We start from the raw sequence: 18,171 nt of genomic DNA on the forward strand, positions 1-18,171 counted from the left end.
GTTTGTTCAAGTTAGTGTAAATTGTGGCACAACACATTCTACCCTAAATTCATTACTTGCTTTTCTTTGAGACACAATATAGGATATTTTCCAAAATGAAATAATGCAACTTTGCATTTGATTCCTATAATTATGCAGCTTTCAGATGTCTGTCTGTGGTGAGTTTTTTCCATTGTCTTTATAGTACCCATTGGCATGACACAGGCTTGTGCTGAAGCCACAGTGACTGGGCAGGATTCAGTGCAATTGATCAACATGTGCTAAGCAACAAAGATATGTCAGAGGCACTGCCAAAAATTTATTTTTTTAAAAATAGTTTTGACATCTCATGGACTTTATAGAACTATAACAGCTCATAGTTGTATTTCCTAGCCTATAATCATTTCTGGAGGCACTGAGAAACTAAGTTATCTAGTAGTCAAAAAAAAAAACCAAACCAAAAACAAAACAACAAAAAACTCCTTGTTCTTGTAAAAGAGCATAGTCCCTCTCTTTTATGTTCCCTTCAGAATTATGATTCATAACCAATTTGTTTTCAGATTGAAATATTTAGACAGTAGTATGTAGTTTTCAGAACCTCATTAGAGACAGCTGTCAATAAAGTTTAACTAAAGATTTATCCTAATGTACTAAAATTTTAGAAGGTGTACACTTTTTGTTCAGACATCTGCTTTAAATTCTTCTGTCAGAAAATTGCAGAACATTCAGATTTGACTGGGTAATAAATAAAGTTGAATATGTTAGTGGAACTTTCAGATACTTACTCTATTCGAGATACAAAACAAACCTCTATTTTTTGTTATTTTTGATGGAAATATTCTTTTGTTTTTCTTCAGATGCATTTGCAAATGTGCAGAACTTAAAACAATCAAATTAGTTCCTTAAACGTTTGGATTCTGCAGTTATATAATTCCTTGCTAAAATGTTCTTTTGAGTCATTTTCAGATGATGAGTCATTCATCAGGACTTTTTATTATTTTTATTCTATCATTAGGCTCATAAGAAGTATAATTTCTGCTGTGTAACAAAACTACTGTAACATTCTGAGTAGGAGAAAAGCAAACAGCAAATGCCACCAAATTGCTAAAGATTTGTGCCAGAGTAACTGATTGAGTTGAATTAATTCAATTTTTATAAGCACTGACCAATTACTCAGATGCTCACAGTAAAGCAAGATTGAAAATTGTAGCTAAATCTTTTTACTTATTTTAGGTTGAACTGATTCCCAGTAGTTACCAAGACACAATTCAGTACATCAGTACTCCTTCGTTTTCCTTTCCCCCATCGTGTCTCTCCAGGTGTTGATTCTTGGTAGTATAAGTACTACAAAGCATGTGATTTTCAGCTATATTTGTTAGATTACTACTGGCAAGCAGTAGTGTCATCATGTGCAGCTGTACAGGAAGTATACATTTTCGTGACCATGACATACTACTAGCAAAACCAAATCTGACACAGAGACGTTACATACAAATGTTACCACTTTTCAGTCATCTATGATAGAAAGGATGACTCGATCTTACTTTTGTGAGTTTCTGTAGAAGCTAAAAAAACTACTGCACTGATTTTTTTATTATTATTATTTTTATGATTACCCTTTACTCAGATTGCCTGGATATAAACACACACCATGAGTGTCTACAGGATACAAGACAAGATAAATGGCACAAAAGAGATGTCTGAGCATTATTCATATAATAGATTAATTATTTCCTTCCTGTATTACAATGACAGAACAGAATTTATTTATTTTGCACTGGAAGTTGCAATTCTCTTTACACATTTTGATATAAGGACTTATACAACAAAGGCATGGAATCCATTTGTAGAAATAAGAGGCATTTTATTTATCTGCTTATCTCTCCTGTGCTCTCAAACTCATTGTTGTGCCTGTACCTACTCATTTGAATACTCAGGTGTTTTCAAGTGTCTAGGCTATCAGTCATGCAAAGAAAGTAAATATGTATTTTCACTTAGAAGTAGGTAAGCTCATTTTGTGACTAGTTCTCCTTGGGAGAGATTAAAGATTTCAAGAAATTGAGTAAATAAAAACAAAGTAGCAAGATAATTATGGAATGCTACATGTTTTATGGGCAACTCCTAAAACTGTTAAATGAGGATAAATTATTTGACAGAACCATCCAAAGGTAGACAGAAGATTTGATGGAATTTTTATATGCTGATTATCTGTTCTGAGCTAATACTTATTAAAAGAGGATTAATCTACATTCATATTTGAGGAACAGCTTATCAGAAAAGGAATAAGGCTTGGCTGGCAACATTAAAGTTTTCATTTTCAGTAGAAAAATGTGGCCTACTAGAGATAGGCATATGGAAAGCTTTCTGAAGCTTTCTAAAGCTTTCTTGCCTCAGAATGTCAACTTACTATACATTTGTGTTTTTCTGATTCTAGCAGGCGTGGAGATTAAATTTAACCTTGTCAGATGATATTAGTAAATGGTTTGGGTACCTCCTTATTTATTTCATAAAAAGCATGTGAAAAGCTCCTTAACATATGCTGTTCTTCATATAAATATATACAATATAATTTCCTTAAATATTTATGCATTTAAAATGCACTTTGGATTATATTTCTGCATTTTTTTAGTCCTTGAAGTATAAGCTAGTGGGGATTCCTTCAAAATCTCTCTGTGCAGAGGTTATTTTTTCATCTTCTTTTGAAAACCAATCTCATCCCTGCAGGTCTTCAGCTTTTCTAAGAACATGTATCAGATGCAAAGAGTGCTGAAAGAGCTTTTTTGCTTCCTCTGTGATAAAAAGGAAGGGAGATGGGTGGGTCAGAGATAGGGACATCCTTCCCTTCCTCCTCTTACATTGCCCCTTGAAATTGCTCTACTTCTTTTTGAAGTAGAGATGGGATGAATAAAGCCAGCTGTCTGTGTGTTTTATTTTTGCAGTGACATCTACAAGCCTGCATTGCATTAAGTATGCTTCTATTCAGGCATTTAGACTTGTTTTGTAATTGCAGAAATCAAACTGCAGGCAAAAAATGCTGACAAAATGTACGGTAGGAATGATAAACATAGTGCTCATGTTGTCAGCCTGACCATATCTTCTGTTGTTAACTGTCTTTCCTTTCACAATATTGATACTAAAAGAAAAGCACCTTCTCTATCCTCAGGTAGCCCATTAATGATTGGCATCAGGAATAGGATTTTTTTTCTGTTACATTCTGATGACGTGTTCATATTTCAAGAGGAATTTTGGCTTGCTTAGCTGATATTCTGGACCAAGAATATGCCTTCTTCACCAAGAATAGTAACTAAAATACTTTCTTTTAATTTTCTTATTAAGATTATAATTGTCCATTTATTGATATACAAGAATCCATATTCTTTCACAACTCCTTATTCATCACATAAACCAGGCACAGTCTTCCGCAGAAAAATATAGTGTCACTGCAAGCCAGGTTATTTTTTTAATAAACTAAGCTGAAGCTTTCTTCTAAAACCAGTGTTTATGTTGGGAGAGTAAAAGACTATTTAACTTGGGAAAATGACAGGAAATGGTTACTACCACCAGGATACACAGAGAAAAGAAAAGAAAAAAAAAAGAGTAAATGCTGTGATACCTGTCTTTTCTCAACAAGCTTATATGCCATAGACAATCTGCTGCAAATATGGCTCTAGCAAAGAGGTTTCAATATCGTGTCTTCTTGATAAGTTTTTCTCAGCATGCCTTGAAGGTTTTAGCATACCTCAATGCAAACAAAATATAATGAATCTTGGCAAATGTTGCTGCAATCTTGTACTAGCTCTATCATTTTAGCTTTGCTTTATAAAGGTATAAAAAGGATATGAATATTCTGAAGACAACAAATATTGATTTTTTTTTTCCCCATAGGACATGCATAGTTTAAGTCTCACACACCTGTACATACTATACAAGTAGAGACAATGTTACTTATTATTTCTGGTATACAATACTCTAAACAAGAGCACTAATCCCAAGGAGTTTTCACAAAATATGTTTTACTGGAATTCCCTTAAATTTGTAAACTTTCTTTATAATGATTGTTACCGAAGGTGCCTTTGTTTCTCATTTTCCTAATTTCTTGTTGCTTTGACAAATGCAGAAAGTTGGAGAAATAGAGTATTACACTTAGAGGTGAGGAGGCAAAAGCAAATGACATGTAATGTACTTTTGACTAACAAGCTTTGAAACATAGCCAGGCAGTACCCACCTCTTTGCATATTCACACAAGGATATCCACAGCACTTCAGATCATTCACTTTTTTGGCACTGAGTGATACAGTCATTTGAGTGAAAGACCAAATCACGATATTAGAAGCAACATGAATGAAGGTAACATCAACTTTAAAATTAATTAGCTGCAATGTTTTACCATGTCTTGTTTTTCAAAGCAGGCTTTTATTTAATACTTCCCATACTTGCATTTTGATTTACTTTTCATTAGTTGGTTTGATTACACCCTTTCAAAATTCAGCTATTAACCATTTTGATGTGACATATGACTGCAGTGATTTTCTGACATTGATATTAGTCTGTTCTGCAGTGAAGGGTAATTAATCACCCTATCCAAGCACTTTCCCAACAGAGCTTCCAAAGAGGCTGATATTGTCCCTTTTGCTGAATGTAGACTGTGAAATTATCCCAGGAGTTATTAAAGAGACAAGGATTCTGTAATATATAAGAAGTATTTTCCCAGTGGATTTATGCCATTGCTACTTTTTAAATAATCACAACATTTTTATTGGGTGCAGTGATTTTGTGTGATTAGAGTGGTGTATAATAGGAAGATTAATCTTGAATTAGTGTTATTTGGACCAATACTTGGAAAATCTTGCAAATACTCTGGGAGCTGTAATTTAATGACGGGAACGCCTGTCTCACAAAGGTAAACAATAGTTCCAAAGCAAGGGTTATTTTTAATTAAACTGGCCAGAGACTATTCTATTCCTTTCTGAAATTCAAACCCTCATCTTGTCAGAGGCTTGTAAGGGTGCAGGTGTCCAGGACATTGATATAATTTAATAGGCTGCCTTATCTATGCCTGACAATAAATAATGGGACATTGCCACTGAGAACCAGAGTAGTCTGTTGGCCTTGATTCAAAATATTTGCCAGTGCTTCAAAAAGGAGCATCAAATGTTGTCAGCATCTCACCAGTAATGTGAGTTTACTTATATTGTCCTGAAATGTAATCCTGTTAATAAGATAGATAAGTGATAGGCTGTTTTTCTTAAAACACTCATGAATAGAGCCATAAAAACAATTGTCTCCCTCTGAACATGTCCTTGGCATCCCCTACAGCAAGACTGGAAACTATTTCTTCCCAGTGACACTGGCGTATATGCTTTTATGTGTGGGTGCTGTTTCTTATACTGTACTTCTAATGGAAATGGTGCAGTTGTCTGGGTTGTTGGGTTTTTTTTTTTTTTTTTCACCTCTTTGGCTCTAATAGAGCTGCCACCTCTTTGTATTTGTCCTGGGAAATGGCATATTTGTGTGGTGACATTATATTACTGCATTATGACATGATGTTATTAACTCACTGGTGCAATGTCATTATGTACTGAAGCAAAAGCATGCCAAGAAAACAATTTCATCACATGTCCCAATCTTGCAGCACAAAGTCATATGAAGGGGCCTGTGGTGAATTTAGGCCTTTTGCCCAGGTGGCTGATTTGCCTTGCAGGCTATGGAGCAAATTGATGTTAATCAATAACATGCAGTGAAATCCTAAACAAACTGTAATTCTAACGTGTTTGATCCTTTTCTTATAATTTTTGTACTTCGTATATGATGATGCCAAGAGGCCTCCAATCTTGGACACTGATTAGTTTTAATTGTTATTTTTTATTATTACTAATTGATTTTTCCCTGTCTTATATGTATGTGTGTATGTGTGTGTATATGTTTGTTTTGTTTTCCAACCAAAACACAGTTACTTTCCAAAGAGGAGATGGAGGACTAATGACCAATGGAAGGTATGTTTATTTGTATAAAGGTCTTTCCATTCTATTTATTTTTAAAATTAGGGATTTGAAAAGTGCTATAGGTGATGCACTTGGGTAACAACCTATCACAGGGAAGACTGACAATACTAGGAGGAGTTAAGTAGCTTACCACAGGGTTTAATGACCTATCTGTTGTGCACTTTGGAGGAATCAAGCCCAGATGTTTCATATCTCCCAGATGCCCTGGAAGAAATGAGTAGTAAATATCACAAGGAATGTGTTAATTTGTTACCAGGATGTTTATTGCATTAATTAGACATTAGCAAATGAAGTTGCTGTTGTTTAAGACTCCTTATTGGCTCCCCCTAAATTGCTGTGAGTGAGCAATTACACTTAATCGATCACAAAATAAATGATTCATGGATGATGAATAGGCTGTAGATTGATAGGACTGGATTCCACAACTTTGGCTACTCAATTGAAATTGATAAAAGCTGATAACGGGCCCATATATCCTCATCTATTTTCCCTTTGCCAATATGGAGATTGTAATTAGGCCCTGGTAATAACTTCCAATCTCCTGTTTAATCAATATTTTAGCAAAAAGAGATTAGGCCTAATGAGAGCAAGTAGATGTGGCAAGAAAGTGACTGGGTCTTCTTATTGCCGTTTCCATAGAAACCAATGTTTCTCTTAGGGATTGTACTAGGCAGGGGTCTATAATGTACAATGATTGGAGATGTTGCTCCAACTTCATGAGTGCATTAATAGCCTAGAAAAGCTACAGAATTGAGGGGTGTTTTTTTTTGTTTTCGTTTGGGGGAAGGGAGTATTTGCAGGAAATGGTTTGTTTTCCTTGTTAAATTCAAACACAGACAATTCACTTGCCTTGCTAAATTTCCGGCTGTTTATCCTGGGATGAGAGAGAAATGGTGCCTTATGGCCTGAGTATACCTTCTCTTTCAACATACTTGCTCTTTGTTGCTGCTCTCAAAGCTGAGAATTTCAGGGATATAAAAGCCATGCAGTAGTGGTAGATAAAGATAGCTGTGGACTTTCCATTAATCCCACTCAAACCTGTTTGCCTTTAAACTACCCAAGAATGCTCAAAAAAAAGAGTTACCAGCCTGTAGATGACAGGCATGCATTTGGGATGCAAAGGAAGGAAGAAATAGTAGCCCAAAGTCCTGGAAATGGCTGATACGGAGCAATCAGTTTGAGTGATGGCTCCCTTGAGGTGGTAATTTATCATGCAGCCCTGGTGGTGGATCCCGTGATGGTGCTGCCTAACCACTGTTTCATACAAACAACGGACTTCATTTGGATTCTGGCAGAATCACAACGGATGCCTAGTCCTGCTTCCACTGATGAAGTTGATTTGTATATAACCTTAATTAACTGTTCAAGGTCTTTAAATCATCAAAGGCTACACAATTTTAATTTGAAATAAATTAAAGTCTCTTAAACTGTTTACTACCTACAGTGTTAGGAGAACACTGAAATGGTATCTTCAGTCACAAATTATCTCACACATATTTTGTTTTTGTAAATTTGTATATAAATATTTGTATGTATAATCTTTTTTTTCTTATTCTGCTTCAGTCGACCAGGTCTGTTGAATGCGAGTGACCCCAGTTATCCTTGGCTTGCAGACTCTTGGCCTGCCACAAGTCTGCCAGTAAACAACAGCACTAGTGGACCCAATGATCTTAGCAATTTTGGTCGTGGAGGTAGGTTTCATTTTAGTAAGTCACCATATAGTACACAATAGGCTTCTGTTAGTTAACATCTATGATAAATATTGTGCAGTATTTTTATACAGTACTTTCTGTATTTGACTCAAGATTGACTTTAAAGTTGACTTTAAAACTTGTATTTTGCTCTATCTCTTTCTGCTTCTTTAAAATATAGGTCTAGTTTGTACTTTACCCCTCACAGTGGTGAGACAGAGTATGCTTATCATCTCAAGTGTATTTACTACTCAAATTCATCCCTGTTTGTGTGGAGGAGAGCAATCTGATGTGTAGGGCAATGTAGTGAGCCATAAAGAGCAGATAAGAACTCAGGAGATGCAGGAAAGATGTTCCTTCATCAGGAGGGAAAAACATTGTTGTCACCTTGCCCATCCACTTCCTCCTAAGGGACTGCTCTCAGTCTCAGCAATAATCCATTAAGATCTCAAAGAACTCCAGAAACTTCTTTTCTTATTGGAGAAAAGAATACATAAATGGCAACTATTTAGATTTTAAATGGCTTTACTTCCATTTTGAATTGAGGAAGGCCCTTTGGGGAGATGAGGTGATGATTTGTAATTATTTAGAGAACTTATTTTCTTTCAAGCATTTTACCCAAACGGGAATTTCAAGATGTATGATTAGGATTTTTAAGTCATAGTAATATTCACATCTATCTCTTCCTTGATTTCTATGATGTTGTAACACGGCTAGTTTTGCATAGTGGTGTTCGAATCTAGGCATCATAACGTAAATGACTCTATAAATGTTTTTAAGATGTAAATAAGTAAATAAAATTAAGACAACTTTATATATCAAAATACATCAAAATGCAAAAAAAAAATAAACTCGTCAAACTGATAAATGTGAAAAGAATTCATTTTTGAACTGTACTAAAATCTGCTCTGGAAAGCATCCCTCACATTGGTCATACTTTCACATACAAAACTTCTTGCCTGTAATTTGACTACCATGACTTCAAATTACAACAAAACACTCTAGATTTATTTTCCATATAAAAATATGGTAAAGCTCTTCTCTTACAAAACATAATGAAGTCAGCAAAACTTCTGATAATGTTCAGAAGGCAACTGAATATCTACCAGCTTCTTTGTTGTTAATATACTGAAAACAAAACCCTTCAGTAATTTTCCATCTTTTCATAAGCTCTCATAATACAGAAGAATTACCATTTTCCTTTAGTGTTTGACTCTATTTGACTGGGATTGGAAACATGTTTTAAAGCTTTCAGCTTAAATGTGGGTAAGGCCTAGGACCAAATTTGTCTAAGAGATGAAACAGTTATATTTTGAATTTAATCAGCTTGACTTCACCCATAATCCTTGCAGTTGAGCTCATACTCTTATTCTGATTATTTTGGGACTGCTTATCCCTATCTGTTTCAACAGTTAAATTTGGATGCTTCTGCATGAAAGATGAATTAGAAGTCAGATGTTTAACATGAATTAGCTATGGAGATAGAACTTGGGCCTCTTTTAGTGGTTAAATATCTGTGATAATAGGTCTGCCAGAATTTTGAAAACAGTACGATGATGATCAATCACTCTGGAAACTCAGAAGCTGAGGCAGACAGTTCTTACATTGCCTTTAAGAGTGTAATCCATGCTTTGTCGTAGTCAGCATTTGATAGTAAAGCTGTGAGTAGGAAGTACAGTTTAGATTTGAAGTTGCATAAGGCCACAAAATGGTACTGTGTCTCCCAAGGCAGCAAGAAAGAGCTTCCCTCAGGAAGTACTTCAGCACTATTTCATGTAACACAAGAATTGCAAAACCAGTTGGATTTTGGAGAGTTTGGGGTAAAGCATCCAACGAGATGTGTGTGTTTATCTTTGGTCTATTTGCAAAAATAATCACACTCAATTTTTGCTAGGTGACTACAGCACTTTGTAAAATGGCATTTTAATAGCTCTTTGAGTGCTTAGTGTATACATCTCACTGAGGTCAGAAAAATAATCTGGTTGTACTGAAAATTCCCAGAATTTTTGGAGAACCTCAGCTCATTAGTAAGAATGACTGCAAATTCTTGTCTGGTGGGAAGCTGTATCACTTTCCTTTCAAGTCTGTGCAAATGTATAGCTCTAAATTTTAAAATAACTGTATAGAGTTGATACCTCTTTAGTTGCCAGAAACATGCTCTTAAAGATGTACATCTGAGTACTTGAAAGATGAGCGTTTTGCTAGTTTTTATTTCTGTGAGTCCGCAAATCTAACATAGACAGGTTGAGCTGGACTTATTTAATTTTATGCATCAACAACAGAATTTATTTACTAAACTTCAATCCATTATTCTTTGATGGAACCAATTGTGGAAAGGAAAAATCTTAATATTGTGAATGAAATGCAAGAAAGATAGAACTTCACTTTTCTCTTATATGTCATGCTGTATTAGCACATAGATGCTTTCAAGATTGTGCTCTGTCCCTGGAAAGCACGTTGGATATGTTCAGATAGTAATAACTTGATTTTGAAATATGACCTGTAGTTTGCATTAATTGTATTTTTTTTCTCTTACAATTTATCTGCAGATATAAGTTAATACTATTAAGGTATTTTAAATACTTGATTGTGCCCATTTCCCTATTGTTGTCTGCAAAACCAGATCACTCTGATAGACCCAAATTTAATCTCTGTTTCTGCAGACTCTTTACTGAGCACTTGTTATTGCCATATTTATTGTTAATATTATGTTGCCTTGAGACTGCAGATGTAATAAGGATTCATATTAAAATGTTTACTGTTGCACACATGAATGCAGTAGGAAATCGTTCTGAAGCCTAAATGTTCATCCCAGGAGAAAAAAACCCAAAAAACAAAAAACCATAAACCAAAACAGTAGGAGAAGGCCATGTTATCATACCTTGTTACTGGAAAAGTCTTGAGACAGTGAGAGATCAACTCTGTTCCGAGGTTGCACAAAACCCATGTCTGAATCTGGAACTGAGCTTAAACCATTGTCTAGGTGCAAGAATGATAATTTCTCTCTGGTGCTTAAGGTATATAAAAATATCTATGATACCTAGAATGGGATTTGAACTTCCTAGCTATAGGAGTATGCATTATCTCAAGTATGGTAATCCATAATTGACATCTGACTACTTAAAGCAAACAGCGTATAAATGCTACATTTTCCTAACAAGTTAATTCCATAATGAATTTAACTTTTCAGAGTGTAAGTAAATTGTACAAATAGTACCATTTGATATATTGACTTCTGAGAGAGCAGGAAGAAGATTATCTGCTGAGTTGTAGTTCTCCTTGGGACATCATGCCAGTCATCATTAGATTCTTCACACTTCAGTAGTCTCAGCTTCTAAATCTAGTATTCTACTAGCAAAGGTCAGTACAATGTTTAGTAAGGAGAGAGATTGCCAATCTAACTGATTAAAGATACAAATTGCAGTGTGTGATAGGATTCAAAAGATGTAGAAAAGTCAACAGATATTTAGTTAAATATATCATGCTGTTTTTCAGATAAATATACTGGAGCATTTGAACAAGTTTGAACACTGCTTTGCCATTTTAAGAGATTGACTGCTTAAACCCCTTCAGAATAACAGATTTCTTTCACCTATCAGGAGCAACTTAGTTTTGTTTTTTCTTTAGTTGTAAAGGAGACATGTAGTATCTAATGTCAAAAAGAAAATTAGATAACTCAATGCATAGAACTTCAAGGAAGTCAAGGTGATGCCCTTAAAAAATTACTTTGAGAGTTTTGGCATCCATAGAAGAATTTACTGGGAAAGTTTCCTCTGTGATTTCTATATTCACTCCTTTTATCATTTCCCTGAAGCCCAGACAATTTCAGTGGTTCTGATGTAGAGTGAACACTTGAAAACATTCTTCAGTAGAGAAATATTCCAAACTTCACTTTCACAGTTCAAGGTATGGAAAAAAAAAAAGATGGTTTTAGGCAGTGAGATGTGAAGGACAAGTGGTAGTCCTGTCACAGATGCTGGTAGCTTGACGATGGTTGTACATCATCTTCCCTTCATTGGCTCACAGACTTGTCTCAGCTGAAATGCAAAAGTGCAAAATGACACATTTATTTTTCATCTTAAACCTTGATATTTTCAGGCTTCCTGGGCAACAATGATTTTTTTTCATTCCCCCATGTTCACCACAGATGTGCTGCCACCAGTCCCAGGTCAAGGAGATAAAACTGCTACTATGCTTTCTGATGGAGCCATTTACAGCAGCATTGACTTCACCACGAAAACTAGTTACAACAGTTCCAGCCAAATAACGCAAGCTACACCATATGCCACCACCCAGATATTGCATTCCAACAGCATCCATGAATTGGCTGTCGACTTACCTGATCCTCAATGGAAAAGCTCAATTCAGCAAAAAAATGATCTGATGGGATTTGGTTACTCTCTCCCAGACCAAGGCAAAGGCAACAATGGTAATTACAGCTCTTATTTTCCAGAGCCCTTAGCTTTGTAGTGTATCATCTATGCATGAATTAGAAAAATCTTTTTAGCGTGAAACACTGTTCATATTTACTGTAACTAATACTTAATGTTTCTTGCATGTGTGCTGAACTTCACACAATCATGAAGTGTCCTTCTGTGCTTTTAATCCTCTTTTTCCTGTGCCAACTGCCAAGCCATCTGCCTTCCATTAGGCTAGGATAGGTATACATCTTTTCAAAAACACATGAAACCTTGCTACTTCCCTCACATCTGCCCTTGACTTGCTAACTGCATGTGCTGCATGTGCTTGTGCTGTCAACTAATCACACAATGCCACTGTGACCTTTGCCCTTTAACCCTTAGCCTTGCTTTACATCCCTGACTACCGCGTGGCTGAGGGATTGGCTAATAGATTGCCACACAACCAGTCACAGGATTTCAGCACCACCAGCTCCCACAACAGCTCTGAAAGGAGTGGCAGCCTCTCAGGTTGGTTCCACCGCCGTGAGTGGGTGAGAGAGGGACGGAGGGGTGTTGGTGAGCAGCTTGCCAGGGAGGAGGAAAACCTCCCGGGTGCAGTTTGTAGGTAGGTATGAGAGTGTCTGCCCACTGGAACATCAGCCAACAGCATCACAGTGGCCTCTACAGAAAAAAAAAAAAAAAAGAAAAAACCTTTTAATTAAATGTATTTGAAGACAATTGGAGAATCCTTCCAACAAGCACTTTCTGGCAAAATTGCGAATCTTGACTTGCCTCCTTTCCCTGACAGCACAGTTCATGGAGCAAATATATTTCCACGTCAGTCCTCAATTTACAGGTCTCCCAACACTGTACTACATGAGGAGTATTTTTATTCAGTTGTTATCAGATTCTCCCCTGCCACTGTTTCTAAATGCAGCTCAGAAATAAACATAGGGCCATGAAAGACAACTGAGATTTAAAAAACTGAGCCAAGTCTGCATACAAACAATGTAAATTTTATGTGTGTGCTGCATGTTATATTGGAGACATGAGCCATTTTCATTGGATGAAAATGATTGTAGTGTGTGTTTGTGTATTATATTTAAACACACTTTTTTCTTGATGTCTTTAATTTTGCTTACTTGTTGATTATGTTCCGTATAACTATATCATTTTTTTCCAAGACAAAAAATGATAATCCAGCAATTAAAATGAAATGCTGTTTCATTGAACTGAAATAAGAGAGATCCAAAGAAACTTAAATTTCAAATTCCTAGTATAGTCTTTTGTATGTTGACAATAAGTTGGAGCAAACATAACAGCAACAGATCAACTCCAGAAATGGCTTCTTTATGTCAATTTAAATGACTTTTCAAATTGAATGTTGAGATCAGAAGCCTGTAATCATTGACCCATAACTCAAATAGCAAAATGGGTTTGCAAGTCTTGTGTTCTCATGGGGAGTATTACCTGATGTGACTGAGATCAAAAAATAGGCTTATGGTATTGACAGAGAGGTACCTGGGAGCTAAGTTCGTGCCCGACTTCAAGAAAGATTCTTGCTCCTTGTGTGTGAGATGTATTGACAAGTAGCTTAGGAAATCTGCTTGCTCCTCTGGATACATGAAAATGAAGAAATTGATATACTGAGATACATATGTGCCAGTTATCAGAGGGCGATATCACACTTTAGATATGTTGACAACTACAGCTGCCTAACAATTTTCTCAGAAAATATCAGTTGATCAAAAGCTGGACTTAGAACAAATATTTCAAGTGAAACATATTTTGTGTAGTGTTTTTCAATTGGAAGTAAATTTTCTGACAGCACACAGAAACTTCAGCTTAGCCATTTTTCCTATGTCCAGGGCACTCCTCTTGTGATCAAAGCACCTGGATGCTCCAATGCTCAGATGAGTGTCAGAGTATGCTCAGTGCAGAGTCAGTATTTGCTTTCCCTTGCCCACTGATTATGTCTTTAATACATGCTAATTGTGCTGTAATACATGAGAAACTGGGAGAGACCTTTAAATGGAATGCTAGTTAGAGCATCACTGGAGTCTTAGACCAGGTTTTATTACGTAGTCCCCATCAGAGTGAGAAGAGAGACTTGTTCTCTCACTTTCTTGGTTAATACTTTAAGTACTACCTGTTATTCTGACTTTCTGTCTCAAATTAATGTCTTGAGAAAACCTATCCCATTGTGTAATGGAAAAACAGCTAAAAACTCCACCGCTTTGTGAGGCAGGGAAATTTTGTGGATGTACTTTGCTGATCTCTCAGCTTATGTCAGTGCTATGATCATCAGCCTGACTGGCCAATTCTTTTTCCAGGACCTGGTTCACTTAGAGGTTTAAACAATGTGATTGAATTTCAGTGAGAGAAGACATTGAAATATCAAGAATCATTGCTATAGGAAAGCAAGACTTTGATGCAACAGCTTTCAAACACACAGCAGGCATTAAGTGTCTGTTCTACTAGTTTGACAGCGGGGTAACTCTTCCCATGCGGACAGAAGAGAAATCTCCTGCCCGACTGTATGGTGTAGGTTGCTTTCCCTACCAATAATGACATTGGAGTTATTTTTCTTCGTCTGAATAGGAACGGTTCCTCATCTATCTGTTTCTCTCTTTCTAATATCTCTGTAATCTTTGACTTTTCTCTCTAGAACCCCTCAAACCCATGTAACTCCACACTAGCACCCCACACATCCAACCTCCACACACACACATTTATGCATGTGCTTTCCTCCCAAAGCAGTCCCTCCTGCCTTAGCTCTTGCTAAACTCCTATTCCTGCTGACTTTTTGAAAATTCCCCCATGTCCCACAAACTAATGTACTTACTTTGTACTGTTCTATGACCTAGTTTCTAATCTGCTTTCTGTCATATCTGTGCTTTGAAAGCTTCATTTTCTTCTAGAGGGTTTATGTATTTGTTCTTCCATTGCCACCATCACTGGAGTTTCTTTTCTGTTGATCAAAACGTTCTTTCCCTTTTCAAGAAAGCTGGCAGGCTACAAAAGGAGAGAAGAGCCTGTCTTGCATTCTAATAGATGGAACATCAGCTCAGTTTGCACGCAATGAATGACAGCATCTTGGCTGGACTTCATATAAATTCTCCAAGACACAGAAGGAAGAGATCCAGTCTGGAACTGAGTAGTGGAAAGCAAAGTTCCAAAGTCGGAACATGTTATGAGCCAAGCTGATGAGAAACCTTGCTAGACTGATTGCCTGTCTCTAGCAGACATAAAAGAAGGTGAAAAGAGGTCTTGGCTGCTTCTGAATCCCAGAATCACCTTTTTATTCCCTGTCTATTAATTCCTATTTTCGTCCAGCTGACGTTTGGAGATAACAGAAAAAAGCCATTGTCTTTCAGATGAAATATTCTGTGACACGTGATTCTCTTGCTAGAATTGCACTTGCATTGTGTGAATGTCCCTATGCCTAAAGCTAGAGACATGGAACAGAGAGTGGTGCCTGCCAGTGCACACCATGCCACCCTGAATCACAGAATCATAGAACGGTAGGGGTTGGAAGGGATCTTGAGAAGTCATCTAGTCCAACCCCCCTGCTAGAGCAGATCCACCTAGATCAGGTCACACAGGAACTCATCCAGGTGAGTTTTGAAAACCTCCAGAGGAGACTCCACATCCTCCCTGGGCAGCCTGTGCCAGGGCTCCCTCATGATTTCAATAAATAAGTTTTTCCTTAAGTGGAACCTTTTGTGTTTCATCTTTTGTTCATTACCCCTAGTCCTGTTGCTGGACGCTACAGGAAAAAAGTGTTGCTTCTTGACATACACCTTTTGAATACTTGTAAGTATTAATGAGGTCCCCCCTCAGTCTCCTCCAGGCTGAATAGCCCCAGATCCCACAGCCTGTCCTCATAAGATAGATTCTCCCATAGCTCGATCATCTTGGTGGCCCTGTGCTGGACTCTGTCTAGAAGTTCTCTGTCCCTCTTGAGCTGGGAAGCCCAAAACTGGACACAGTACTCCAGATGAGGCCTCACCAGGGCAGAGTAGAGGGGGAGCAAAACCTCCCTCGACCTGCTGGACACACTCTTCTTAATGCATCTCAGTATGCCATTGGCCTTCTTGGCCATGAGGGCACATTGCTGGCTCATGGTCAGTTTATTATCAACCAAGACTCCCAGATCTCTCTCTGCAGAGCTGCTCCCCAGCAGGTCAATCCCCAACCTGTACTGGTGCATGGGGTTGTTCCTTCCCAGATGCAGGACTCTGCACTTGTCCTTGTTGAACCTCATGAGGTTCCTCTCTGCCCAACTCTCAAGCCGGTTGAGATCCCGCTGAATGGCATCACTGTCTTCTGGGGAATCAGCCAGTCCTCCCAGTTTGGTGTCATCAGCGAACTTGCTGAGAATACACTCTGTCCTCATCCAGGTCATTGATGAAGATGTTGAATAAAACTGGCCCCAGAACCGATCCCTGTGGAACCCCACTGGCCACAGGCCTCCAGTTGGATTCCTTGCCATTGATTCACCACCTTCTGGGCTCTGTCATTCAGCCAGCTCTCGATCCACCTCACTGTCTACTCATCCAAACCACACTGCTTGAGATTTTTGATGAGGATGTAATAACAGGAGGTGTCAAAAGCCTTGCTGAAGTCAAGATAGATGATACCCACTACTTTCTCTTCATCTAGCCAGCCAATTATAAGCTCATAGAAAGCTATCGGATTGGTCAAGCAGAATTTTCCCTTGGTGAATCCATGTGGATTCCTCCTGATAACCGTATTTTCTTCATGTGTTTAGAGATGTTATCCAAGGGATGGAGGTGAGGCTGACAGGCCTATATCTGCCTGACAAGTCAAGTTTGTCTTTTTTGGATTCGCTGCTGTTGAGAACTTTTTACATGGTTTCTTTTTTTGCCATGATCTATTATATTTTTTGTCTAACAGTGAATTCAAGAAGTCATGAAACAGACATGAATAAATCAGTAAATATATTTCTGATACACTAAAATCTGTCTTTCCTTGGTTGTGCTCTACTGTGGTGTAAATGTATGGAGTCTTAAAAGAAGTGATTTTCAGCAATTATTCAAAATATTTTTTCATTCCATTCTATTATTATTTATAACCTTGTAACAGCATTATCACGTTGATGCTGATTCTGCTGAGATATAAATACATCTTCTGTTTTTGGACTATGCCATCTGGAATCAGCATTATTTCAAAGAAATGTAAATAGCTCACTTTTTTTCCCATATTACATCTCTAACATTTTATTTTTCTTTTTGGATTTGCAGGTGGCAAAGGAGGGAAAAAGAAGAAAAACAAAAATACTGCCAAGTCCCAGAAAAATAATGGTTCAAACTGGGCCAGTGTTCCACTCCCACCGCCTCCCGTGCAGCCACTTCCAGGCACAGAGCTGGAACACTATGGGGTGGATCAGCAAGAAGCAGGGTAATTTTCTTTTCTTTTTTTGTTTGAAGAAAAGCCTGGTTTGCAGAGTTGAGAATTTTTTAAAAAACATTTTACTAAGTGCCAATATTATTCCATTTTTTTTTTTTAAAGAGCACGTGTCTTATCCTGTAGATTTATTCAAGGCTGTGGAGGAGGAATGTTTGAATAGCTTCTCTTCATAGTGGCTGAATTTGGAAATAAAAGTGACTTTGCTTCATGATCATGTAGGTCTTCCCTGCTTACTCATGCTGAGAACATCTCACTTCATGTGTAACTTAATTGAATTCTGTTGGGACTACTTGCAGGTGATGGGCCTCAGAGTGAGTAAGGATGACATAATCTGGCTCCTTGTATATTTTCACTGCTTTGATGTTTAAAACTATTAGAGCCAACAAAACAAAAAGCCCCAGACTAAATTGGAATAATTTTAGAAGATCAACCAGTGGATAATAATAATCTCATCGGCTTTTAGAAGAAGTCTTACAGTTGAGGAAGGCATCCTTTTTATAGGCCTTTTTAAAACTATTTAAACAATTCTTGAGTTTCTGTAACCTTACACTTGTTTTTGGATAGCTTAAGCTTGTTATCAAGGACACAAAAGTCATATGAAAAGCACTAAATGAGAGGAAAGAAATATTTCCTGCACAGAGAACAATTATGGAATGCGTTTTTTAA

At 37.2% G+C, this 18,171-nt stretch overlaps 1 protein-coding gene across 3 annotated transcripts in view; it reads left to right on the forward strand.

The window, feature by feature from the left end:
- Positions 1-18,171, forward strand: part of ROBO2 (roundabout guidance receptor 2) — a 462,417-nt gene that overhangs the window by 407,141 nt on the left and 37,105 nt on the right. For all 3 annotated transcript variants that reach the window (XM_062002636.1, XM_062002644.1, XM_062002650.1), the window contains exons 19-22: positions 5,930-5,972; positions 7,545-7,672; positions 11,820-12,101; positions 17,340-17,496. In XM_062002636.1, coding sequence (XP_061858620.1) covers positions 5,930-5,972; positions 7,545-7,672; positions 11,820-12,101; positions 17,340-17,496 — 610 coding nt within the window. The remainder of the gene's footprint in view (positions 1-5,929; positions 5,973-7,544; positions 7,673-11,819; positions 12,102-17,339; positions 17,497-18,171) is intronic.

This window comes from Colius striatus, chromosome 1 (genome assembly GCF_028858725.1).
Source record: "Colius striatus isolate bColStr4 chromosome 1, bColStr4.1.hap1, whole genome shotgun sequence".
NCBI lineage: Eukaryota > Metazoa > Chordata > Aves > Coliiformes > Coliidae > Colius > Colius striatus.